At 34.5% G+C, this 27,718-nt stretch overlaps 1 protein-coding gene across 1 annotated transcript; it reads left to right on the forward strand.

Annotated features, from left to right (window-relative positions):
- The first annotated feature begins 827 nt into the window (after positions 1-827).
- On the forward strand, positions 828-11,194 carry LOC130626076 (fibronectin type III domain-containing protein-like). Its single transcript, XM_057441183.1, has 19 exons — positions 828-964; positions 1,922-2,209; positions 2,670-3,008; positions 3,671-3,776; positions 4,153-4,367; positions 4,500-4,638; positions 4,725-4,855; positions 4,942-5,217; positions 5,807-6,115; positions 6,200-6,538; positions 6,631-6,701; positions 7,124-7,355; positions 7,856-7,953; positions 8,188-8,389; positions 8,815-9,108; positions 9,359-9,490; positions 9,655-9,963; positions 10,443-10,539; positions 10,652-11,194. Exons 1-19 carry the CDS (start codon positions 898-900, stop codon positions 10,818-10,820), a joined length of 3,813 nt encoding a protein of 1,270 aa, XP_057297166.1. The 5' UTR covers positions 828-897; the 3' UTR covers positions 10,821-11,194.
- The last annotated feature ends 16,524 nt before the right edge of the window (positions 11,195-27,718 follow it).

The following is a 27,718-nucleotide window of genomic DNA, read 5'->3' on the forward strand; positions in this document are numbered from 1 at the left end:
CCGTTTTGAAAAATTTTAAACGATCGACGGCAATGTTTTATTTCTTACGATTGCGTTTTGATAATTTTTAAATGATTTACTGTGATGTTTTTCGCTTCCTGCGATCCCGTTTTTATAATTTTTAAACGATTTGAATCAAATTTGAAACGATTTTTTTGGCAAAGAAATATTTTAAAATCGCTTCAAAGTCGTATAGAGATTGTTTCTAAAAAATTTTACGAATTGAAAAGATTATTTTTGAAACTATTGTGGAGATGATCCCATAAAAAACGTACCATATGAAAATTAATACGTTTATTTTGACCAGGGTTTCTGGAGATGTCAGTAAATAAAGGCTTATCCACTTTATAAATTTTCTAGGAAAAATATTTGTAGGAAAATGATGAAAACAAACATGTTTATTCAGTTTTTCACGGAGAATTTAAAAATGCATGTGAAAATGCAACAAATTTTACAGACAGTAATCAAAAGGGCAAATTTCTCTTAAAATTTCTAATTTTATCACATTTCTCAATCACTAATTAGATATATACAAAATATAAAGTAGAAACATGCTGAAAGTCTTCTATGGATAGGGCTTTAATTATAGTTTTGATCAAGACAATTATATGTCTAATCACTTCCTACTTTCAACACAATTTCAAAAGTTGTCAAACAAACTAAGGAGGAAAACATTGATTAGAAGAATTGGATTTTGTGATATTTATGTCTGATATTTTCTGATATTTTCTTGTTTCAAACCAGTGTTGAAGATTTATAGTATTTAAAGGTTTAAATTTGTTTCTGTATCAATAGCCTTTTTTGTTTTGTTTTTCTATGTGTAAATTTGCTAATAAACATTGCATCAACAGAAACATTAAAAGTTCTATTTTTTTATTTTTTAGTATTACTATAAATATGTTAGCAAATTATTATCTAATATGCACGATACTGCTGTTGTCAATTCACCAAAGTTTGCAGTGGTGTAAGTATGTTTTCTCAAAATTATTATGTATAAAATAATATACAGTGATATAGAAATGTATAGACCAATAAATGTTGGAGTGCGCATAGCCACATCTATTGCATGTTTTATTCAATTCCATTTCCTACAAAATCATGAAGAAAAAAACATTTGAGGAAAAATAAATCATTTGGAAGTCACAAATTGATGGAATATGTCCACATTGTATATCGCATGCAAAATTGAAGTCATAGATCTGTGGTCTTTTTATTATGCTGTGGCATGTGACACACTTTTTGCTTAATGTTTTAGATGATCTGATTTTATTTGTCAACAGTGAATGCCTGTAAATCTTCTTTATAACACAAAAGACAGTGCTAGGGGCATGAAACATATCTAATCTTGGTCATGTTTTTCCATGCGCCTTAGGCCATCCATGTAAACTCCATTTTGGTTGTGTTAATTTAGCATGAAATTGACCACGTTGATTTTCTTCGAAATTTTACAAACGCACTTATGAGCAAAATTTAGGCTCTCATTTATTGCCATTTTAAAACATTTATACTTACGTAGTTTAAACTTTAACTCTACCAACTAAACTATCCGTCTTTTTTTCAACCAAACTGTTGGTATATATATGCTAGCAAATATGTAGCAAACATGCTCCACAATTTTTGCTTCACTTGCAGAGCTCAGTTATTAAAACAACATGGGAAAAAAGAGTTAATAGACAAAACAACTAGAAAAAAGATTGTCGCCTTGTTTCCACGCCTGTAAAAGTAGACTTTGAACAACTTTCTATAAGGCTATATGATTTTTAACATCACATGTTTTTATTTTCAAAATGCATGAAGATATAACATAGGTACAGATATAATCTGTGTTTGGCTTGTGTCTTTCCCATTAAAACCTCCTTAAATATTTCTCTTTTTTATGGAAATACTGTTATCTTCCAAAAATTTTTTATTTCTTATTTAGCTATTCCAAGGGTCATAAGCGTTGAGCATGGAGAGTCCCTTCCACTGGTAAATTTTTCAGGCAAAGATAATGTAGCAATGACATGTTCTTCTACTGGAGATCCTAAACCAACTTTAAGATGGACATTTAACGGGACAGAAATTCAAAATGATGACCAACATCGAATTTCATCCGGAAATTCCAGGTTAACAGTCTACTCAGTTAAAATGCACAATGCAGGAGTGTATCGTTGCTATGCAAAGAATGACTATGGAACAACTTTTGGAGAATTATTATTAAGAGTGGCTAGTAAGTTATGTGTTGTCATGTTTTTTTACAGTGTACTGTGTTTGTACTGCCGTTCACAGCCTTTCTAATTCATGCCCGTACTTTCTAATTCATGCCCTTACAAATACCAAGGAGAATGCCAACATTTTAGCAAAAAAATTTGATTGGCGCCAACATGTGTTTTGTCTTTTTTAAACTGCACGTAACTTAAACTATGAAAGTTTTGCTCTTATTTTTCTTTAAATTTGTTAAACATGTACTATTCCAGACCTTAAATCTTTCCAGTACATCATATTTTTGCAGTTTGCTTATTTAGTCCAATGTTAGAGTTTTGTGTTGATTCTTTATAATGATTTTATAATGATTTTTATAACAAGATTTAGACTTTGTATAATAATAGCATGATAAGTATGATGATTTTTGTAATATCCATGCTTTGTAGGACAGAATGATTTTTTAGTTGTACATCAATATTTTTTAGCCATTGGAGATTTTGATAAAGGTTTTAAATCTACTGCTGCACTGAAAACAGTTCAAGCAAAGCTTGGAGCACCTTTCAAAATACCATGCCCCAAACACACTGAAGGAAGAGGACAAATATACTTTTGGGGTGTTATGAAACCTAACCAAGCACCAATAATCTGGGATACTGGATCGCCATTGTCACATATGTTTGTGGGCAAACATGGCGCTATTTCATTTGCGTTCCTTAAACAATCTGATGTTGAAAAAATTAACAAGCTTGGAGGAATTAGTTGCATTCTGTATAATGAAAAAGAAGCACATCAAAGTGTCAATTATAAAATCGAATATGGTGAAGGTTAGTTTTAAAGTTGACTGGTCCTTTGTTGTAAAATTTTTTTCTTCAGTTTACACGCCATAGTTGTTTCACCTAACCTTCTACAAACAGACTGCTGTTGTTACACTTCAAGACTATAAAATTATACCTTAAATCCTAGAAAAGTGATAACCCACTAAAAAAGGTGAGAAAAACCTTTAAAAAATCCCTAAAAGTGGTACAAAAAAAGTTTTTCAGAAACTGTGATAGATTAGAATTTCATAGCTAAAAAAGTAGAAAATAATGACTTTTTTTTACATTTTAAAGGGGTGGACCCATGTCATAAGGATTCTTCCATACACACTATTCACTTGAGATGTCTTTTCATAGAATTTAAATTTTTACGAAATTTAAACATGGCAAAGCACGTAACATACCACATATTATTGTGTGGTTTAAATAGTCTTGCTGGTACAAAAGGAGTTTCATGGCTTTCTCCGATATAATTGGTAAAATCTAGCGTTCATTTCTTTATTTTTGACACATGTAAAAATACACTTGCCATGAAAGTTTACAACAAATAAAGTGTAGAATTTTCCACCCTAAATTAATGAAGTTTTCAATACTGCACCCTCCCTTTTTTTTAACATGCTGTACTATTTTTTATGCATATAGTGCTTTTCATAGGTTCTATGTATGTTTAGATATTACAAACCAAACATTTCCTACAAAGTTAGTTTCGTACATGGATGAAGAATTTGTGGGTGTTGAGAACACTATAAAAAATATTGTATGTGGAGCCACTGGAAGGTATTGTTACAATCATTTTAAAATTTTTTTTAAATTGTATGCAGCATAAATTGTAATTTAAACGATTTTTCACTTTCATTTAAAAGTCCGAAATAAGTAAAAAAGAATGATAAAATCCAAAAATTTGAAGTTTAAGGAAGCGGCCTTTTTCAGTAAAATTTTGTTCTAAATTTCTCTGTTTATAATGCATACTTAGTCATCTCTTTCCTATTTAGAAAAAGGTGAAAATTAACTTGTTAATTCTTTAATTTTGAGGACAAACTTAAACTTGGAAAAGTTAACATATAGTTAACATACTGATGTTAAGTTATTTGAAAATATTACTTAAACTCTCTTCTGAATACTTGAAGTTAATTCTTCATTTTCTCAATCTTAGACCAGTGCCGAAAATATCATGGTATAAGGATGGTACTTTAATCTATGATGCTAATAAAGGTTTTGTTGATGGAGCTGCTGACAACTTTCGCATTTCTGACGGAAGTATGAAACTAGACATACTTCGTGTGAAAAAAAACGATGCTGGTATTTATAAATGCCTTGCCAAAAATCCACTTGCATCAGATGAGAAGGAAGGCCGGCTTATCGTTCATCGTAAGTTTAGCTGAAGTGTAGATATATAGTATTGGAGAAGCTTGTGTTTTTGAGTTGTTTTTTTCCTTTTGTCAGCTTTAATTTTTAAATTGGTATAATTTAGTGTTAGTTAAAAGTCTAAAATATTATTAGATGGTGCATCTTTCAAAAAGGAATTGCCTGGAAAAATATCCTTTAATTATCACTCGCCTATGGTTCTAACATGCGTGGCTGATGGATTTCCAGCTGTGAGTTACACCTGGTATCACAATGGTACTATTATCACTTCAAAGTAAGCATTGCTTGAGTGTTGTATATTTTTGTTTAGTTCTTTTTTAATCAACATTCTCGAAACACACCATGCTTGTTTTATTATAGCACTGAGCGTGAAATATCAAATGGCACATTAACAATACTGTTGCCAGAATTTCAGCATAGTGGTGTGTATATGTGTCTTGCGACAAACTATTTGAGAACAACAGTTTCTCCAGGATTTGTTAGTATTGAACGTAAGTTCTTTTGTTTACCTTTCTTGACTGAATCATATTTTGGTGAAATGCCTGTTTCAATACCTTGTTGATGTTTCTTGTTGCAGCTGTTCTACCATTGTTTGGAAAAATGCCTGAAAATCCAACATATTTCTTCAAGCGAGAAGTAAACTCACTTTATTGCAATGCTACAGGTGGTCCTGCACCTCTTAAGACTTGGTATCGCAACAACATCAAGATTGAAACAAAGGACCATTTTACAGTTCATAGTAATTCTACTGTGGTTGTATCAAACGCTGCTGAGACTGACGGAGGAGAGTACAAATGTGAAGCAATTAATGTTAAAGGTGCAAAAGAGAGTGTGACCACAGTCAAAGTAGTTGGTATGTATTGGCCTAGCACATTATTTACACTGATCAACATTTCCTGATGGTTGGAAAAACAGTCAACAACGTACATTTGATATTAACAACAATCTTTGTCCTGCAAAGTAACTCTATACCAACGACTCGACAATGCACAATAAGATTAGATTTGTCATAAACAATCTGTAAACCAGCTATCCAGCATTTGCATGTAGCATTTATAAAATCATTTTTTAATGGAATTTTCATGATGAGATAAGTTGCTTGATTTACAGGTACTCTTAGTGAAAGTCCACTTGAGTGTACACAATTGATTACATCCAAGAGCAGAAATGTTTTTCTTTTTGTGAAACTTAAAAAGTTTAAATAATGATGCAAACTCGTGAACATTGTGGAATCTTGTTGTGCATCTTTAGATGCTTTTATTGAATTAGCAACCCTTGTTTTTGTGACTTGGTGTATTGGTCATTAAAGCAGGGATATCTGCTTGAATAATTGTGATATATACCACAAATGTCATTAAACATTCTGGTTATTGTCAACATATCCTATTTCACCTAAACGTGAATGCCACATCCCATTTATTGTTTTTTGTGTGTATTTTTAGAACGAACTGTCATAAACAAGCCACCCGCAGAACGTACTGCTGTTGAAGGAATGCCATTATTACAATTGTTTTGTGATGCTATTTACGAAAAGAAACTTAATGTCAATTTTGAATGGATGAAAAATGGTGCACCGTTACAATTTGATGAACGCGTCTATAAAGAAAGAAGAAACAAAGGAATTGCGCGTATCATATTTTTTAAATATTTAAAACTAAGCGATGCAGCAAACTACACTTGTCGGGTGTATACCACAGATGGTCCAAGAACTGTGTCAGAGGACCAAAAAGTTGGGAAGATTATTATAATAGGTGCTTGTTTTTAAACTTGTCAGCATTGTACCATAATAAAATGTTTATTGTTTTTTACTCACAACTAAAAATACTATTGTTTAGCCAAACCTTTGAAGCCAACCAACGTAAAAATATCTGGTGACTGCAGCAGCATGAAAAATGTCAACTTGACATGGACTGCGTCCGTTGCAACTGGTGCACCTGTTCAGTACTATATTATCGAATACGCTTCAGCAAGTTCAAAGGACAAATGGTACACATACGATCCAGATAGTGAACAAACATCTCATACGTCTACTGAACTTTTAAAAGCTAATTTACCTGCTGCAACCGCTGACCTTGTATTCCGTGTAACAGCTGTGTCAATGTATAAAGGCGACAAACTGATCAGCCCACCAAGCAAGTCTACAGCTTCTGGAGCATGCCTTCCACCTGGTGGTCGTAAGTAATTACATTGTCAATCTTCATGGCTATATTTTCATGCATTGTATTTGTCAGCAAGATATGCTTACTGATATGACACTACTATTTAGCACCAATCCTTAACCCGAATAACGTGAGGAGTAATATTGAAGGCGATGGAAAGTTGACAATCACTTGGGATGTGAGTCTTCTCTTTTTATTGTGTGTATTGTGTTGACAATCACTTGGGATGTGAGTCTTCCTTTTTATTGTGTGATCAAGAAAACGTTTTGTTGATTTTAAATATATTTGAAGTTAACGTGATATCCAAAACACAGAAATACTTTCATATTTATTATTAAAAAATTTTGTCTAGTCAACAAGATTCGTGAAGAAGTTTTTACAAAAATATCGGGGTAGAGTGACACTTGTATTTTTTTAAACATGATTTTTTTAAACATGCTGTAAATTTAATACAGTTTAGTATTCATTATTGATAAAAAATACTTTCGGAAATTTCTTTAAATTTCCGTAACCATGCGTCAGCTAAAGCTGTTATTGGTTCCAGTAAACTACTCTTTTAAAACACACAATTTACCTGTGTGTCTGATTTTCTTCCTATAGCCATTAGATAAAATGCACAAACCAGGACCAGATTATAAGATTGTTGTCGGCTACCGTAAAGTAACAAAGCCACCATCAGAATTCGTCAATGCAACATTACCTGGAGATCAGACAAGTTTTGTTGTGCCAGATCCAGGTTCCAACGAAAAATATGAGGTGTTTGTTCAAGCAAAAAATAAATACGGCAGTGGACCAAAGTCGAAAATTGAAGTGATGACGTCTGGTGATAAAGGTACATCAACATCTTTTTTTATCTCTTAAATTAATACGAAAAGTTTGTCTCTGTCTGAAAATACCGAACCATGCCAAAATTCGGCTTTTCAAAGAAGTTTTTTTCCTCTTGAAGAATACGGAAATTCAAGCCTAATTTGTTTATCGCCTATTTAAACATTATTTTATTTCTAAGACTAACGTCATTGATATTATTAAAGTTGGTGAAGCCTTTGCAGCTCACTTTTACCTTGGAAACGAGTGGAAATGCACCACCTAGGACTAATTTCCTAAAGCTGGACCAATCTACGCGTTTAGGAACAGACGGATTGATGATGTCATTAAAATATCTTTAAACCCCAATATCTCTGTAACTGTGAAAAGTACACCATATTAATTTTCATCGTTTCAATCTCTATACAATAAAGGCGACGGGTTTATCGACTAGTATATAATTAATCCACTGTGCCTTATTTGTTAAAAATCTGTTATTGCTAATCATTTATCAACTTCGTGTTGTAGCAATTACATCTGCAGTTAAAAACGTCAAAGTGGTCTCCACCTCATCAACTCATGTGGTTTTATCATGGGATGAAGTGGAAAGAGCAACAGGATACAGGGTAAGTATCAATTTTACTCTCTAAGATTGAGGGTTTATTCGTTGTTTCATCCGTTACTATACGTTTATACAGGTCTAAAAATGTTTTTCATACATCCTTACAGACAAGGAGAAGAATATAGGTTTTCTAAAAGCAATCTGAAGGACAGTTGGAAGTGAGGGGTGGATGAAACTGAGGGATAGCTAGTAGAATTCGTCTTAAAAAACATTGCTACTGACTTCATATGCCTTTTAGATTTATTACCGGGTTGATAGTGCTAGCACACGCAAAAGAAGGGAATCACCTGGAACTGATTATAAAGATGTCACTACTAAAGATGGTGGCAATGTGACTGGTTTACAACCAAACAAAGATTATAAAGTTGCTGTAGCAGCCCTTAATGCGAATGGAGCTGGACCAAAAAGTCAGGAAGTGTCGTTCAAAACCGACATAGGAGGTATGACTATGTCTCATAACTTTAAACGAAAGGTACTTTTGGTGTCTGCGAATGTGCCACACCCTATCGGATATAATGTTCATCGCCTGGATTATGTTCAGTAAATTTTCTGTGTCTACGGTAAAGAAGCGCTTAAAACAACTCTAGACTATGATCTGAAGTCAGTATTCTAAATTCGTCGCACAAAAGTTTCGTATTTTTAGTTTGTCATTTCTCCAACTGTTGTCACCCCTATATGACTAGGACTATTTCAGTACCGAAAGTTTTTGCGTTAGAAAATATGTCCCACACAAAAAATTTTCCACGGAAAGTTTGGGGTATGCGCTTCACTCTCTAATTTCCGAGGTGACCTTCAACTTCACAATTTTTAATAGACAGAAGGCAGGCTGTTAATATAGAGATATGTTATTCATTTGTATTTCTAGTACCTGGTATTCCCACTAACGTTAAACTCAACATCCTTGGTAGCGGTCTGCATTTATCATGGACGCCTCCCTCTGATAAGAACGGGGACGTGACGTCATATACAGTGAGATGGTACAAAACTGACGAACCAGCAGTAAAACATACGATGACATTAGATGGCGATGCTCAGGAAGCTTTTATTACAAAAAACCTTGACCCTTTATCATACTACACTGTAGAGTTAGTGGCGAATACTGACGCAGGTAAAGGAAAATCATGGGTGATGGACGGTATTGTTGTTGGAGACCCTGACTGTAAGTTGCACTTGCTAGTTTCTCTGCTTTCTGAATGGCCTAAAAAAACCTGCTTTCGTATTAACTTTGATTTGGGCTTTCATATTCCTTCAAATATTATCAGTGTGTTTTGGGCATTCGAGGCAGAATCAGGAATTTACGTTCAAGCCGTGACCGAGAGCTTTGTTTTGTGTTTTCTGTTCAAGCTACTGGCTTCGTGCTCTCCTTCGTCGGGTGGTGTCGTGAATTTTTATACTTTGATTTTTTTTAGCCCCTGGCAAACCTGGAAAGCCCATTGTGTATGCAGTTAATGGTTCTATTCTTAACGTGACCTTTACACTACCTGCAAATTACATTGGTGATATTCCCAACAAATTTCGAGTGTTTTATTACAAGAAAGAAAGTAAGTGCCGTTCCATTGACTGATTGATTGATTGATTTAATTTATTTCATATAACATATTTCGCTGTAGAGTCACCTGTTGTGAACCAGTGCAAAATCGTTTTTATTTTTATTTATGAATCATGCGGGCTATTTCAACCGTTGATTGGGATTATATTCTTCCAGGTGACAACCCCGTGGTGAAGAACGTATCCCAAGCTTACCCAGATAAAGCATGGCTCGAACTAGATAAACTGGAGTATACAAGGTACATTATTTGGACGGCTGGAGAGAATAGTCTAGGTGTTAGTGGTAAAAGCGAGAAGGTGGAGGGGACACCGAGTGAACCAATCGTTGTGCCTGCCAAAGAAAGTTCAGACGATCCATTTTATGCGAAAATCTGGTTTATTATTCTTATCTGTTTGATCATTTTGCTGATTATAATTATTCTTTTGATATATTGTTGTTGTAATCGACGCGGTGGGAAATATCCAGGTAAGACGTAGACTGTTTGCTTGCTCTTGCAATCAATAGGTTTGGAATCATTATCATTTCTTTGAAGTAATAAAAGAGTTTTCTGGATGCAATTATATATTTGTTAGATTGATGTTTAAGCTCTCTCGTACATGTTACTGTTAGGTGTGGTTTACACTAAAGCATATTTATTTTTGTACTTGTTTATTCTTGTGGATGTATTAAGTATTTTCAATATGTATTTTTTCCAAAACAATTCAGTTAACAACGTTTCTTCTCTAGTTTTTTTACAAATATTGCGCGAAAAAAATTCACGCAAAATTCAGATTTTTAAAAATCATACCTGGAAATTTTTAGAAAACTTTTGTTGTTGGTAAAGTATGTTGATTCGCTGCTCTGCTAGAAGGCTTTGGGCTGTACTTTCGGCTTTTCGCTTATTCTAAGCATCACACTTCAATACAACCATTGCCATATTTTTACCCATTTTTCTCTTGTTTTAGTTGGTGAAAAAGAAAAAGATAGAGGAGGCTGGGATAGTCAACCTTTGAAAGACTATGCAGACCTGCCGATGGATGAAGTTAATGGCGACGCTATCAAGTAAGTAAGACAGGGCGTTGCGCAAAACTTTATACGAATGTGCGGTTTGAAGTGGTTTGCTGCTTTTGTTTATGTAACACATAACATGGTGTGGTTGCTTTTCTTTTTTTAGAAATCATAAAGAGCCTGTACGTAGCGCTAGTCAGAATTCTATTCAAAAAGAACCACTAAGCGACGATGAAGGTAGCTTGGACGATTATGGAGAGGATACGAAGTTTAACGAAGATGGCTCGTTCATCGGACAATATGGAGATGACGACAAGAAGCCTCTGAAAGTCTAAGTATCTCTATTAATAAAGTTGGTGATCTCCATTATAAAAAAGATGGTGAAGATTTTCCTCGAGCCTGGAGATGTGCATATCAAATGCGTGGAAATTATTTTGTGATGCTTGTATATGATTGGTTGATACTTATTCGATTTTGATGGTTCGACAATGTCACGTGACAAATCGAATTTGAATTCGTGAATAAAGATTTTCTGGTTTTTTTCGGAGACTCGGAGTGAGTAAACCCGAGTTGATATGCTGCATATTTTTGACTGTATATGCGGGGCTGTAAATGCGGGACTGTTTATACACTTATTTATTGTTTTTTTTCTATTTTATATAATATACCACTGTTAAAAGTTTTATCTCTAAGGCGACTTTGATTTTTTGACAAAAAGTCGTTTTTAGTCTCGCGTGGTCTCGTTGTTCTCGCCTATTTATTTCGCATCACAAATAGAGTTCATCCCTTATTCTTGGATTGAATTCTGTATATCCCGTTGTCTCGATTACCTTTGCTAACCTCCCAATCTTCAGAGTTTCTATACACGACAGGCTATTTTAATAACACAATTTTTTATTTTACTTGAAAGTGGTACATCACTTTTGTAAGAAAAGATATATAGATAGTGTAGATAAATTATAACATGGGGCAAAGCCTTGTGTTTATTTGTGTCATACGGTGGAGATTTGTAAAAACACCCTCTTCCACAGAGTTTTATGAACGTCACTGTTAAGAATTGCTTTGTTGAGAATCATTTTAACATTCTTCGTAGAGAACTGTTAGATTTGCTTTGTTAAAGAGCGTCTTAACACTCCTTCGTAGAGTTAGATTTGCTTTGTTAAAGAGCGTCCTAACACTCCTTCGTAGAGTTGCTAAATAATATTAACCGTAAATATATACTTAAATCTCAACATTCCAGACGAGGTGGGAGAGGGTGTTTGGTATAATATAAATTATAAGAAGTTGATTTTAATGGGGTAATTTTTTACGTTAATAATGATGATAATAATAGTAATTTTACATGCGCCTGACCTTACGGTTACAATTTTTTGCTATGTGAAAACTAAGTTTTAAAATAAAGGCACCATTACACTATGTAGTCTTAAACAATTAAAAGGAGGTGATGCACTGATTGCTCTCCTTCGTTGTGTTTTTTGAAAAACCTTAAATAACCGTTAGAATACTTACTTTTACTTCTGATGTTTTTAAACAACTTTATGTTTTTATTTTGGTTGTAATATAAACAATACTTACAGTTTGTTTCATTTTTTTTTTTCATTCTTTTTTCCTGCCACACCTAAATTTTAAAAAACATATCCCTCTTCTTAATCATTCAGATGCTAATATTTCTTGACTTTTTGAGAGTTGTAAAAAACACCTTAATTCGTCATTAAAATTCACTATCAAGCCTGGTACACACTAAAAAGCGCTGAAAAGCGTTAAGATTAACTACGCTGGCGTTATTGAAAATTCATTATGTAAATGTGTGACATTAGCGCATGGTAGTAGCACTTGCGGCCTAACGCTGGTAACTAAAAACAAAACAAATTATGCATCAATCTATTTAAAATGGCTGCTGTGAACAAGTATCTCGTGTTACTCGCGATGGAACTGATAAAACGCACAAGAAGAAGAACCCGTTACCGACAAATACGGGAAATATGGAGTGCGTCCATTTCTCCAACAAGTGATGTTCCGAAATATCGATCAAGAACACAAAAGAACATATTCGTGAGCACTTGTCCTGGTAAATTTATGTCAAACATACCTCCGCAGGAGTGTTCATGCTTAGAATATTGCATTTAAGAATGATAACTAAAAGCAGTATTCTGAAGGGTCATTATAATAGCTGTTGTTTGAATCATCCGTTTCTTGTAGTGTTAGTTGAAGAGAGATTAACTGTAACTAAACTTAAAAAGAAAGTCCTGCCAGGCAGACAGGAGACCCAGCATCATATTTTTCATCACCGAATGGCCTGCCTTATTTGCCCGAACAAAGATAATTCTTGTAGTTGTTAAAAGGGTAAGATACGTGACCACGCTGGCTTTGTGCTTATTGATTAATTTTAATTCGGGGTTTGCTCTGAGAAATTATTTTGTGTTCATTGGAGATTGAAATTAGGGATTTGCTCTCACACATTCGTTTGCGTCTAAACTTTCGCATGAAAGAAAAAGTTTTTAAATAGTCAAAGAAAGTTTAGTCAACTAGACTATCCGACGTGTAAACACGATCAACACCGTTTAAGGTTCGCATTATAGAACAATCCATGAAGTGGCTGTCAAGGACCAATAATTCGAAAGCAACGGGCGATCTGGTGTCGGCGAAAATTTATATTCAAGATGTTTAATCTAACAACATAAACGAAGAATAGAAAATTTGATAAATTCAAAATGCTCGTGCACTATAACTTGTGAGGACGTTCTATAAAACGTGGAACTATTGCAATGCTGGGGACGCACAAAAAGTTGATTGTCTGCCGGGGAGGATTATTAATGAGAACTGGTCATAAAATAGCTTAGCCTTGAGGATATAATTTGAGGATATAATAACTCTCTGGGACGTTCATGGAGACCACGTACCTATTTTTAACTATTATCAGTATGACTCTTTAGTGGATTTCTCTATGGAAAGTGATAGTTGGTGGGCCAAAAATTTGTGACACGGGTATCAACCTTGTTCCCAGACCAGAACAATATCTAGGCATATGAGAAAGATAAGACCAGGTGTTCCATTTACAGTATGCATCTATAGCTATCACTTCGTATAGCAATATGCCTACTTCGTATAGATATAAAAAATATAAATAAATGCACGAAGCTATTTAAATATATTTCACCATATTTATGGTATTTTTTCTTAGCCAGGAGACCTAGAGTGATTTTTCGTACTATCAATTGAGTATGTTAGGGAGTATACAAAACTTAGTTAGTTAGTTAGACCAGGTTTTTCTTACAATTGTAACTCAGGATCATGCTTAATAGGAAAGCAAAGCCAACACTTGTTGTGTGGACAGAAGTGCAAAAAGAATAAGCGCAGAAAGAAATTTAAAGTTTACAGAAAAAAACATCAAAAGTATAGACTAAGGAACAAATAAATAGATGGAGTGCCAGCGTGCTTTTTTCTTATCTTATTATACGCTTTTTTAAAAAATATTTTGACATTAAGGCGTATGCGCCTGCATACGACGTATTTTGTGTGGTTACCTGCGAGGGAGAGTGCGATATTAAATCAAGCGTGATATTTTTAGTAAATCAGCTGATGTCAGCAGAAACTTCATACAATTTTAGACCTCTGTTTCATGAATCGATTTATTATTAAAAACGTTTTTTTCTGCAGTTAAAAAGTTTTCATACCTTTGCTTTAGCCTCCATTAATTTTTCTTTCCAAACTTCTTAAATTTCTCAGCGTGACTACAAGACATACTTTAATGTTTTTAAAACAACCCCAGCGATATAAGCAACCACAGAAATCAACTCATCACTGCTAACATTTTCTTAATATATTCTTTTTGATTATTTTTTTCTTGTAACATAGTGTCTTGTCTAGAAAGAAATACAACTTGGATGAAATAACAACTTCCGTTTGGTACATCAAGACCAGTTGTAATCAGTCTTCTATTTATTATCATAACATCCATGCAGGCTTACGGTAATCTCTTAAGCCGGTTGCCGATTTTTAAGTACATACCGAAGCAAAATGTTCTTCTTACATATTTTTCCTGAAGACAAGAATAGCAAGTACGAGAGAATAGCATGATAATAAAAGAAAATTAATAAAAATAACAATCAATTTTTTGTGAATTTTACAAGATAGAATTTCCAATTCTGATCAAAATTATATTCCCGAGGACAGTGAGTGAATAAATATAAACTGTTATTTATTTGGCATATATTTTTATTATGTACCCCGTTTTTACTTATTTTGATGTAAGTTGCTGGAAATAAACAGGGATTTTGTGGGTTGGGAAATGTATCAAGAATTAATAATTGGGTTTTAGGTTGAACAAATAAAGGGGTGCGTAGAAAAAGTTGCGTTTTTCAGTTCAATAATAATCTGCAATATGGTTGGTTTTTTGTAGCAAAATTCAGGTAAAAATATCGGGGTTCAGGTTTAGCTATCGCTTTTCAGGTTCAGTCTTTTTATATTCAGCATGTGTTTTTCTGCAGCCATATAGAATGCCATTCAGACTCAGTACCCAGTCCTGCATGGCGCGGAAAAGTAGTCAGCAAATTTTGATGCTAGTCTGCAATACGTGCGGTGTCTGCGCAAACAGAGAAGGGAATAGACGAATAAACATAGAGTCGGTGTGTGGTAAAGTGTAACGTAAATGTCGTGTCTGTTTTTAACTGCATTTTTTATTCTTACTGTGTGAGTTTGTTGAAAAATGGAAGTTTTTTTTATTTTACTGTTGATTTAAGCGTCAGATGCTGTAGCTATGAGTATGAGATGTACAGCCGCGATTATCACCTCGTACTTCTTCCATTGACTGCCATACAAATAAGTTTTCCCCATCCATATCAGTCCCGCACGGTGCTAGCTCTATTGTTATTTGCACATCGTAAAAATACTATTAATCACGAAAATCCATCGATACCGCCATGCATGACAAAGCCCTATTGCCCATCGTAGTCAGGCATTCTCTGGATCGAAGTCGGATAGAATATTCCGAATACAGAGTTGTCAAATTATACGATCAAGCGACTTTAAATGGCTGAACAATATGGAAAATGATCCATAACATGATATCGCGCAAATCATCAACGGAAATATAAGAAAGTCTACCTATTTCCTCTAAGTTATACTCTTTCACCAATTGTCAATTGTCCCTCTAGAAACTAGGAGCCTATCTGCAATTGCAAACCAGGTATGTCTAACATAGCGGAGGCTGGCCGACATAAAACAAGGTATGTCAAAATTTGATCCACCAGGAAAACAAGTAAAAAGTGCAGGTTTATTTTGTCTTAACAAGGTTACTGTGAATGGAGAAATATAATTCGCTTGCACACAGTTGCAGCTATTTTGAGAGTTTATATCACGCATGAATAATCTCTCAATTTGCTGAAGTCGCATTGCAAGACAGTTCTAAGTTAGCTGCACGATATTATTTATTGTGGTAGTATCATCGGTCCATGTTTGAACTTGCACGAGAATACGAATGAACTACTCCATCTGCAATAAAATATCGTCAATAGAAACTTCAATGGGCTCCGTAATTGCTTTTTCGCAAGTGTACAGTAATATCAGCAGATCAACCTTAACTTCATCCCAAGGGAAGACAGAAGCATCTGTGCAACCGTCTGCAGTTAGGTCCGTCATTATTAATACCTGGCCTGAACATGTGAAATCAAAGAAATATTTAATAATCGGGACCAGATCAGGTGCTTGTTTTTTAATAGAAAAAACAGAACTTAACGCATAATGATCAATACATTTAAAAATAAAAATCATGTTTCACTAGAAAATGTAAAAATATAAAAATATGTAATAAGAATATAAAAAAATACTGGACCTGAAAAGCAATGGCTGAGCATGAACCAAAATTTCTGACCTGAATAGTGTTAAAAAAAGAACTACCATAATGCACTGCGCTTTAAATTCGTTCTTGTTACTTTTACATTCTGATATGTTTTCAACTTAATCAATTATAGGCAAAAGTGAAATAACTAGATGTTTCAAGTTGTATTAATACTTTACTAAAACATTAATCTATGGAGATTGGGAGAGGAGAGGGGATTAACACGGAATTAAAGTAAAGTATTAAACATATTAAAATACCTTATGCAGCTTTTAGAATAATGCTAATATCTTGAACTGACTGGTGGCCTTGTAGTAGAACGTTCGCCTCCCGTGCGGAAGGTCTTGGGTTCAAACCTTGCCAGAGTCTTGCCAGAGACTTATTGATAACAGTTCTATTAGGAACTGAAAAGACTATCCTGGGTAAATAATGATAATATAAAAATAATAATAATAAAAATAATAATAATAAAAATAATAATAATAAAAATAATAATAATAATAATAATATTATAATAATAATAATAATAATAATAATAATAATAATAATAATAATAATAATAATAATAATAATAATAATAATAATAATAATAATAATAATAATAATAATAATAATAATAATAATAATAATAATTAATCTACTTATTTCACAGTACCACAACAAGTTTCATTTGATGTATATGTTAAATTAGATTAAGGATAAAATGTGCTCTTTGAGTTCTTGGACTCATCTTGTATTCTTATCATTTAAAGTGATTTTATACATCAAGCTAAACAAAAACTTATGATTGAGGATTTTTTTTAAACCGATGAAATAGTCTTTAGCAAGGTAGTGAGTGAAGAGAGTATTATATTTCTCAGTGCGACATTTGTTTACAAACACTATAATTGAATTAAGAAAACTTAAATGACTTTATAGCCATTATATTTTTTATTTTTTTTAAAAAGAACACTCTGTTTTTAAATAAATTTATTTCCAAATAATTTTGAATCGCACAATAAGTGGCCATCTGATGACTAATTTTGATTGCAAAAACCCGATGTTTGTTCAAATTATGACGTTTCCAATACGATTGACAGTTTTCAAGTTTTTAATTTTGTTCTGGAAGTATGTAGAAGACTAAATAACACATTTTAACAGCTTTTTAAAAGGTCACGTGAGATTTATTGACTTATTCAAATGGACCATCTTAGAAATGAACCTTCAATGACTTATCATTAATTTGCAAAGTTTCAAAACTTCTGAAGTATCGTGACAAGTTCGAAAAATTTTAACTTTCTGCGATTATGCAGTAGCTTTTTGCAGAAAATATTGGAAGTCCAAGGGAATATGCCAGATAGAAAATATTTGCAGTACATGCGAAGTATAAGACACAAACGTTAGATCAAATTGTCAATATTAAAGGGGCTACGGAACGGCTGTTGGTTTTCGACTTTAGTGACTTACACGAAAGTCGGGCTGATGGCAGCGAAAAACAAACTGGATATTTTTCCGGCATGTATGTAATTTACAGACTCGAACGTATAGATATATCTAGAATTTTTATTTTCTCCAGCCTTGTTGGTGTTTTTATTCAGAATGAGTTTCGGTGAAATATTTCTTTGAATATACTTTTCAAAAAAAAATATTGAATTAGGGAGCAAAGTGCGCTGGTCTGTTCATTGCGCAAAACGCGTTTGCCGGATTTTTAATATGTGCGCGGGATATGCGGAATGTGAGCATTTTAACAATTCAATTGCGGAGTGAAACATCACAGCAAAATATAAGTTATGCAGAGATACAATCCCACCACAAAAACATGGATGAAGAATGTTGGAAGATCGTTATTAACACGGATTTTATTGCAGTCAATGCATAATACATGAATGGATAATAAATAAAGCTTGTAACAAAAAGGAAAAGAGTAATTTCTCCTTCAGTAGAACACTTTTTATATTGTTACATTTAAGCTTTTCCAAAAGTTTTGCACAAAATAAGTAAAAATTGAAAGTTTAAATGTTGACATTAAGATCTTCTCGAAGATTACGACTTCTCTTTCTGTCTCGTTGTAACCTTATTGCTTTTTATTAAATTTGAATTTCTAGAAAGCAAGATTATTGCATTAAGAAAGGAATACGAGTAAAGTATTATAAGAGTCCAACAAATTATAAGGTGCCAAAAATAATCTCGTTTCTCAATCAACTTCCGCTATAATAACAAAGGAAAGTTTGACTAAATGCGGTGTATTGCATGCAAAAGGACATAAAACACATCAGTGCGACTGTCATAGTCAATCTTCTGGTTGTTCGAATGACGATTGCTTTTTACTTCAGCCATACGCTTTCTAATGTAAAGGATTAAATAGATTTGAGATGTTCCAACTGAAAGTGTAAACAAAATTTCTGCCCCAATGACAACAACTCCACCAAAAGAAATTTCACGATTCTTTGAAATTTTCTTCAGACTTGAAATTTTCATTAGTCCTTCCACTAGATATTCACGCAGAAGGATGAGAATATTTGCTGTTATAGAAAGAGCAAGTGTTACTGGAATGAAAAACGTTAAAAACGGCGTGCCATATTTCGAATGAATATGTGGATGATAAGACATTAAAACGCATCGATCTAATGATATTATGATTGTCATTACCCAAGAGAAAAGATATGGAAATATAAGGAAAAAGTTAACACACGGGACCATCAAACACAGAATCTCTGCATTAAATTCAATACGAATAAGTATAACAGCAGCCGGAGTGACCAAACCAACAGCAAGGTCTGATGTGGATAAGATTATAAAGTAATTGTCCATTCTTGACTGCTTAATGTTCCTCTATGCACAGATCATATTAGAGTTGATGAAAATTACTGCAATAGCCAAAAAAACATACAATATTATTAAAATAGGTTTAATTGTACTTCTACTGGCGGTACCCGTTTTAATACAAATACATTCTTCTGTTGAATTTGTGAGATTAACGTCCATTCTTCTTCATTCTGAAGAACTATCTCAATTCGTGAGAACGAACTGAATTCTACAAAATGTTTTTTTGTGCTCAAAAAATCAAAGAATTGAAGTATTTGAATTATCTATATTATAACACCCGTATACGTCTGTCCGTCTGTCTGCCTGTCACGCAAAATTGTAGCTAAGCTGCGCAGGTAGTGAGACGCACGCAAATGCGGTATAAAAAGGACGGGTGAACCCGTGGATTTCTTCAACTAGTAGATTAATAATAGTCTTATATGCTGATACCCTACCTTCCTCTGTCTGTGACTTTTGAAATCAAATTGTTTTTACGTCTATTTTGGTATTTGCCCTTTTTCTCACGTTAAAGAATTTTTCTGACTTTAATACGTTAAAGGAATATAGTCTAGCTATTGAAGTTCGCTTATATTAACCTGCGGGTGTAATTAGGAACACCTGGAATTAGAATGGATAAGTTCTCTAACGTTTGGTCAACGCACCCTTATTGGGAGAGACTTTAGAACCTTCAAACAAAAACTACCATTTGTCTAAAACAAATAATCTTATATACTTTTGTGATCAACTATTTTACACGATAGAGGCAACAGGGTAATAAATTCATAAAAGACTTTATTTTGTACATCAGCGGTATATTACTTACGGTATATTTCTTCGCAAAGATTACACTCGGTCATAGAGTAAATATTTTGCGTTAGAAGGGAGGGAGGGGGGGGAGTTGTATTGGATAGCTACAGCGGAGACTGAAAATTCTTATTGTACTCCAAAAACAGCAACACGAAGAAAACAGCTAACAGCATTTTTCGTACGGAACGGACAAGTCTGATAAACACATTTGAAGGAAAAAATGTTGCTGTTGTTTTTTCTCCGTCATTGAAGATGGATAGCACAAAGGTCAATAAGAAGTTCTTGAATTCTACATTGATCTTCGCCGTTGATGTTCAAAGCAAGGAACCACTTGTGACAAGGTCGTGTACCTTGTCACAAGTGGTTTTTTGCTTTTTAACACCGAGATTCCGCAAGTAAACGCTCCACAAGAAATATTTTATTACCACAGTGCAAGGAAATAAGAATAACAACGCTCCTTGAAAGTCAAAAATAACCAAACGAGCAGATCGAACTTCTACCGTTGCATTTTCTAACAATGTCCGAGTGCGGTCATTTAGAGTGCAGGAACACTCCTTTTGTACAAGACACACGCACTACAGACTTGTCAAGGTTGGTTTTTAATCCTCGCAAACAGACTAAGGATTTTAGGGCTTTTAATCAGTTTTATAATCTGCTACGTTTTCCTGACCCAATATATCGGAGCTTAGCGGTCGGTCGCGTCATTTATTCCGTAATGCAAACAGGGCAGAACTTCGAATAGCTAATTTTTCTACCTGACCTACACATCTATGAAAATAAAAATTTCGCAGCTCGTCGGAGTTTTAGCAAGGTTATCGGTTTAGTTATTTCGAGAAAAAACTGTATTTTCAAATAACATTTTATCCTAGATTGTAGATGGATTTTTAAGTTAAGCTCTCATCAAGGTTATATGAAGCTAGTTTTGCAAATAATAATTAAAAATAAATATATACACTGTTATTTTTTTGGCTGACATGTCCGGCTAACAATGTCACAATATCAACAACCAGTTTGTCTCAAAAACAGCCTGACGTGATTGAGTTATTAAACAATTAACTACAGTAGTTAAAAACAAAAGTAATTTTCTAAAGTTAATTTTCTTGTTTTCTTTCTTTAATACAGTTTTAAAATCATTTGGAAACAGTATCGCCACAATCACCCCGCTTTATTCAACTTTGAACTTCGTTTCAAAATTATAACTGCGTTGACAAAAGAATTTGAGTAAAAGACTAACGAGGTGCAATTAGTCAGGGTGTGTATTATTTTCTTGCTTGGACCATCAAACGTATGTAGGGTTGCTACGCTGAATAACAGTAGCCATGGAATGTTACACAAAAAAGCGCAGAAGAACATCATTGCGACAGTCACCGTCAACCTTTTATTATAATCAATGTTTGAATGACGGCTAGATTCCATTCTTGCCATTTTCTTTCGAACATACCAAATTAAGTAAAACTGAGTAGCACCAATTAACAACATCAACACAGCTAAAGCTGCAACCACTGGAATATAACTTACAGTGTTGAACGCATTAATGCCCATCAAACAACAAGCAGTGGCAGAAACAAAAAAACTGATCGGTATGAGACACATAAAGAAACGTTTACCAAATTTTGAATGTAAATTCGGAGTTGTTATCAACATGCATCTGTCAACGGATATGATCATTGTCATGATCATTGAAAATGTAATTGGAAATGTAAGGAAGAAGGCTAGATACGGCTGGAACTGACATAAGCCTTTAGTTGAAAGAAGAAGAATTAGTATAGCAGCAGGTGCGCAAACTAATGCAACACCAAGATCAGATATACTTAATATCAGAAACAAATTCCCAATTCTTGTCTTTTGCTGTCTTTTAAGGGATTGGATTAACACAGAATTGAAGTAAAGTATTAGGCATATCAAAACACCATATGCAACTGCTAGGATAATGCTTATTTCTTGATTTACTTTCTGCACTGTTGCACGACAAGTATCATTTGATGAATTTGTTGAATTAAATGAAGGATGCAGCGACATGACAAATTGTTAGAAATATACTCTTTGGTTTCTTGGACAAATCTTGTATTCTCTATTTGGTTTTCAAATTGGTTTTGCCAAGATGAACTAAAAATTATGACAAACCCACCTGTCCCCAGGAAATTTTTACTTCGTTACAGAACCTTAAACAATAGTTCTTAGCTAAAGGGTTTGGGGGGGAAATGGGCTGACCAGGAAAATATTTTAGTTCTCTACATGATGTTTTCTTACAGATACAATAAAGTTCATTACTGAACGCGACATTATTATTGTAATTTCCAAAAGAACACGCGACATTTATTGATTTACATCACTGTTTCACTGTACGGATTAATTAAATGGAAAAGTGTGAGGATGGAATGTGTTGTCAATAAATCCATTAAGGTAATATTTTAAGATTACAGCAGGATAAAACGTATGGAAATACATATAACAACATTGTTTAGATAGGGTTCCCCTTTTTTATATAGTGTAAATTTAAAGGAATCTTTTTTAAATAAAATCAAGAAGTTATAAGGAGTTCTCAGTACAAAAACTTAAACATCTAGGATTACTCTCCATTATGCCACGAAAATTTCTGCGAACCGTAGAGCCCTGAAATTTTTTTAACTTTAGTGATAGAACATATTGCATTGAATAAAATAGCTTTACTTTCACCTTCAACCATTAATCACAAGTTTGAGCTTCTTATTGCTTTTCCGCCCATTTAACGCCGTTCATTTTAAGTATGATTATCTCAGTGGATTTGAGTTAGCTAGGGCGCAGCGAGATATGCACCTCTACTTGTGGAATAGGCTTCACATTCAGTTGCTTCATTCGTATCTGAAGTAATACTAAATGTCATTAATATTATAAAACAGATAAACCAGAGCTTGCAGGAATTTTCTGTTGTGCCGCACTATGGCAATGCTGCAGTGAAACGTGATGGTGTGTCCATGATCAATTCTCAACACCAGATTGATTAAAAGGGTTGTGGCAGTACACTTCTGCACCTTCTATGACTGTTTCACCAAACATGAGTGATCGTTCTGTAAATGTAAGAAATATTCTCAAACTAACCGTTAACCTGTGGAAAATTTTATAGGGGACCGCCCTTATTATATGTACATGTTTCTGGCAACTCTATTTCCTGTATTTATGCCAGCCCGTTAACATGAAGTAATGAATTTAATTGGACGAGGGTTATTACTACGATAAGGCTTTTTTTTTAAAAAAAGTTTGAAAAAGTTATGTAAGGATCCATGTTTATCTTTCCCCGTTGTAAAATTGGATTTTAAACCTTTTCTATATTTATAAATAGCTGTAAATGATTTAATCTGTAACTGTCAGGAAATGCACAACAAATGCAATCCTATAATAGAACGTTTTCAATCTTCGTTTTTGCAAAAGTGCCCCCATTGATTAATTGGGCATTCGCAAGTAAACGAATCGCCATCATACCCTGAATTACATGTACCGTTATTCAAACATTTATTCTGAAAAGCTAAGAAGTCAAATTTTGTTCTAATACACCTTTCCCGAATTTAAATTATTGATTACATCATCGGCATGAAAACGAGGCACTTCTTAGTAAACTTTGTAAACATTAAAAATACAGCTGGTGAGTGTAATACTTTTATGCGTTGTGAATGATCTTTTATTGTGTATTTTTCTAAAGGATTGCAGGTTTTTCTTAACGAAACCACTTATAATGTATTTAAAAACATACTTGTCTTGTAAAAGAAGAATATGTATTTGTGATGGCGAGTAGCAATCAGAAAGGTCAGCAAGAAATTTATCATAATTTAATCTATCCAGGTATGTCAAACTCTCGACCTGGTAACTCTTGTTGCGTACTGTTATGCAAAAGTTCTACTCTTAATAAACCCAGAGTTGAACAGGCATTGGAATGTTTTCATTTCCATCGGATCCAAGTTTGAGAAAACAATGGGTAAGCATCATTTCAAGATATCGTAGAAGGGGAGGTGTGATGTGTTCACAGTAAACAAGAACACAAAAGTATGCGAAGTCCACTTTGAAGTACACTGTGTAAAATTAGGTTTTGGTTGTGAACGGAAAACATTAATCAATAGCTCTGTGCCATATATATTTACGTTCAAACACAATAATACAGCACAAAAAAGGAAAAGTCCGAAAAAAGAGCACTTCCTGTAGTAGTCGAAACAGATTCTGAAAGCACATATGAAAGTTCTTCATCTGATTCTGCTGAGATCACTGAAGAACAACCTGGTTTTTCCCACTCCTGATGAATTCAATGTTAAAAGAAAAACTAATTGATGATACTATAAACTTTACTGAACAGCTACCTGTGTGTGTAATGTTGATTTAATTTACCCCAATCTTTTGGGATTAATACAGGATTTACATCAATAAACTCTTAGGGTTGTGTTTCGTTATGTTTTGATTTATTTGAAGTATTGGACATATATTAATATTAGTAACAATCTTGATGGTATGTTTTAACGGTAGTAGTTGGTGTGACAATGTAGATCGAACAAGAAAGTTCGCATATTTAATGTTGTTTTTTCTTTTTCGTGTACTGTCAATACAATGAGCAAAACCAACCCGTTTGTCAACCATAAGCATATCTTCTTGCAGTTTTAATATTCTTGGATTTATGTTACACAAACTATCATTAATTCTAGGATCATGTAACGTTAGATGGATACCTTTTTGTCAGCATTACTTTTTACAGGGCTGACCATAACTAACTCTTTAAAAAAAATCTGTTTTTACTTGGAGCAAATGTAGTTGTTGATGTGAAAATGCTATCAGCAGATATGTATAGTTCATCCCTAAACTTTCTGCCACGCTCCAAAGTCACAATAATTGCCACACCGTGCTGTTTACCACTACTTTGTCGATGCATTTGAATTTCTTTTATCGTGAAAGGTGGCATTCCCTCCATGTTTTCCCTCACGCTTTTTCTTCAGTTTCATCGAAGACTAAATCTATATTTTCCTCACTTATTTTAAGCAAAATATCTCTCATAGTATTGTCTTCCTCCATGTTTATATGAACGCGAATAATGTTTACCAAGATTTGCCTCGTTTTCATGCACGCAATATTTTACAAAATATAAATTCGGGAAAGGTGTATTAAGTCATATATCTTCCATGTTCAGATGTAGTTAAAATTAAAAAAAATAAAAAAAGTTTGTTGCTATTAAGGGATAAAAATACTGTAGCTACTTTAGGGGTTACCAGAATGGCAGAAAAAAACCCGTTGTGGAAAGGGAGACAAATTGAATTGCTAAATATATCATCTATAATATATCAGTAAAATTCATTAAAAAAGGAAGGCCGTTAAGATTTCTATATTTAACAACTTTTGATTAAATTTTTTTTAAATCGTATCTTGGGAAACAAAATCCTGATTTTTATCATTGTCACTATTCAACTTCTGTATTATTCGCAAATGGTAAAATTATGAAAGAACTTACACACAAACTAATCTAAGCGATTCGTAATTAGACTTATTTATGTCGCGGGGAATGGTGACGAGTAAGGTGCTTGTAGGAACAAAAATAAACGTAATGGCTGTTTATTAGGTAAAATAGGGGATATTTCATTGGTATAAAAATGTATATTGCAAGAAGTGCATATGCCACGCCTTTTTTGGTATGGTGCGAAGAAGTGGGTGTGCTAGAGAAATAGCATTGGATCAAAAGACTGATAGAATAATTGGCAGGAAAGAAAGAAGCTGTGGGTTGAAGCCCTACTTTTTATAACATCTTTCTCAGACTTAAAAAGCTATTATACAAGTTTACTAAAATCATACAAGGCCACTATAGTTTTTTTGAATATGTGCTTTTTTAAATGAAATAAACCAGCCGTTTCGGCTGAAAGTTCTACGTCGTATTACTAATTTATACCAAATTCTCCATGGGGGAGTGAATATCCAATTGTGCAGAAAAAGTGATCACATTATTAATAATTAATTATTCTCAACTGGCATAGCCAAAGACAAAAGAAAAATATTAAATATCCCTAATTAAGCATGGAAATCTTGGGAAAATCACAATACATGTGTACTGTAAGACGCCATCTTTCTAAAGTAACTAGGTCGCACGCGTACGCGCTATTCTACCGAACAACGGTGGAGCATGTCGGATGTCTATGTCTCTTCGGAATACCACATGTCTCCTTCAAGGACGTAGTCAGTCAGACTGCCTGATGAGGTTGCTCTGCTTGTGGTTCCGCGATTTCGGTATTAAGTGCGTCTCCCCCTTCTCCTGGTTCATTATACGGTATGGTGGCATCGGATTTCTCGGCATCCTCACGTTCGTTCTCTTGTGTCGTTGGCTCGAGATCGTACTCGTCAGTGGTATTATCGACCTCGGCAGGGTAATTCTCTGGCAAGGATGGTTCAGGTTCGTTTTCGTCAGTGCTACCTTCGACCTCGTTAGGATCTGGTGTTTCGGCTGTAATTGGATCCACATCTGATTTATCTGAAGTGGTGCTGATTGTTTTCCACTTCGCAGATTTGTGGATTCTCTTGCCTGAACTGCGAAATGGCTTGACATGAATGCTATTTCGCATGAATGACTTGTCATTACGTCAAAGGGCAATAGCGTTCCCTTTGACCTTCATGACTTCAGCGGGGTTGTGTTCCCAACGGCTAGTGAGCTTGTTTCGATGCTTCTTTTTGTCGGCGATATGGACGATGTCTCCTATTTTAGTGCTGTGTGGCTTGGCACGATTTTTCTTAACAGCTTGGCTTTAAATATTTGCCTGCGGTCGACATCTTGTTTCTCCACTCGCGTCGAATCGGAATGCGATGTATCATTTGTAGAGATCTTATCTCGGATGGGACGGCCGAATAAGAGCTCAGTAGGCGCCGCACCTGTTGTGACATGGGGTGCGGAACGGTATGACAATAAAAAGTTCTTCAATGCGATTTGCCAATCGACACCGTCAGCTACGGCGGTTTGGATGCATTTTTTCAGTTTCCGGTTATAATGATCCACCTCATCATTTGCTTGTGGGTAGTATGGAGCGACTTTGCGGTGCTTGATGTTGAACTCGGTCATCAGACGTTTGAAGCCTGCACTTATAAACTGTGGTCCATTGTCTGTGACCATTTCGTCTGGGGATCCGTAGCGGCAAAACATCTTCTTGACTTTCTTTGCAATGGCGTGTATCAATTTTGTGTAGGATTTTCACCTCAGGATATCTGCTGTAATATTGTCGATGCATACCAGTAGATTTTCGTCTTTCGCAAATGGACCGCATAAATCGCATCCGAGCAGAAACCAAGGTTTTCGAGGTATTGTTGTCATCTCCAAAGGTGTATGGGGTGTCAGGGGTTCAGTGACTTGACAGCAATGGCATGTGTTAACCAATTCCTCAGCGTCCTTGGATATGCCTGGCCACCAAACTTTGGAGCAAAGTCGTTGTTTTGTGCGAACAATACCTTGGTGTTCCTCGTGAGCTAACTGAAGAACTCTGGTACGTAGCTTTTTAGGGACGACCACTCGGTCTTTGAACATGACGACATCACGTTTGATGGACAGGTGTGGTTTCCATGGAGCATGCTTGCTTGCTTGAATTTGCCTTTGAACGAACCAGTAATGATGCAATCTTTCAATTCATTAAGCCCTTTGACCTCTTTGGAAGCTATTTTAAATTCGGACTTGGAGATTGGAACTGGTAGAGTGCTTTGTAGCATAAACTAGCGTTAACGTAGGACTCGGCTCTGCCATCGTCCTTAAGATCATGGGGTAATGGATTTGAACGTGAAAGGAAATTAGATGCGTTGTTGTTGCCTGGTTGGTATTGAACGTCA

This window comes from Hydractinia symbiolongicarpus, chromosome 14, assembly GCF_029227915.1.
Source record: "Hydractinia symbiolongicarpus strain clone_291-10 chromosome 14, HSymV2.1, whole genome shotgun sequence".
NCBI lineage: Eukaryota > Metazoa > Cnidaria > Hydrozoa > Anthoathecata > Hydractiniidae > Hydractinia > Hydractinia symbiolongicarpus.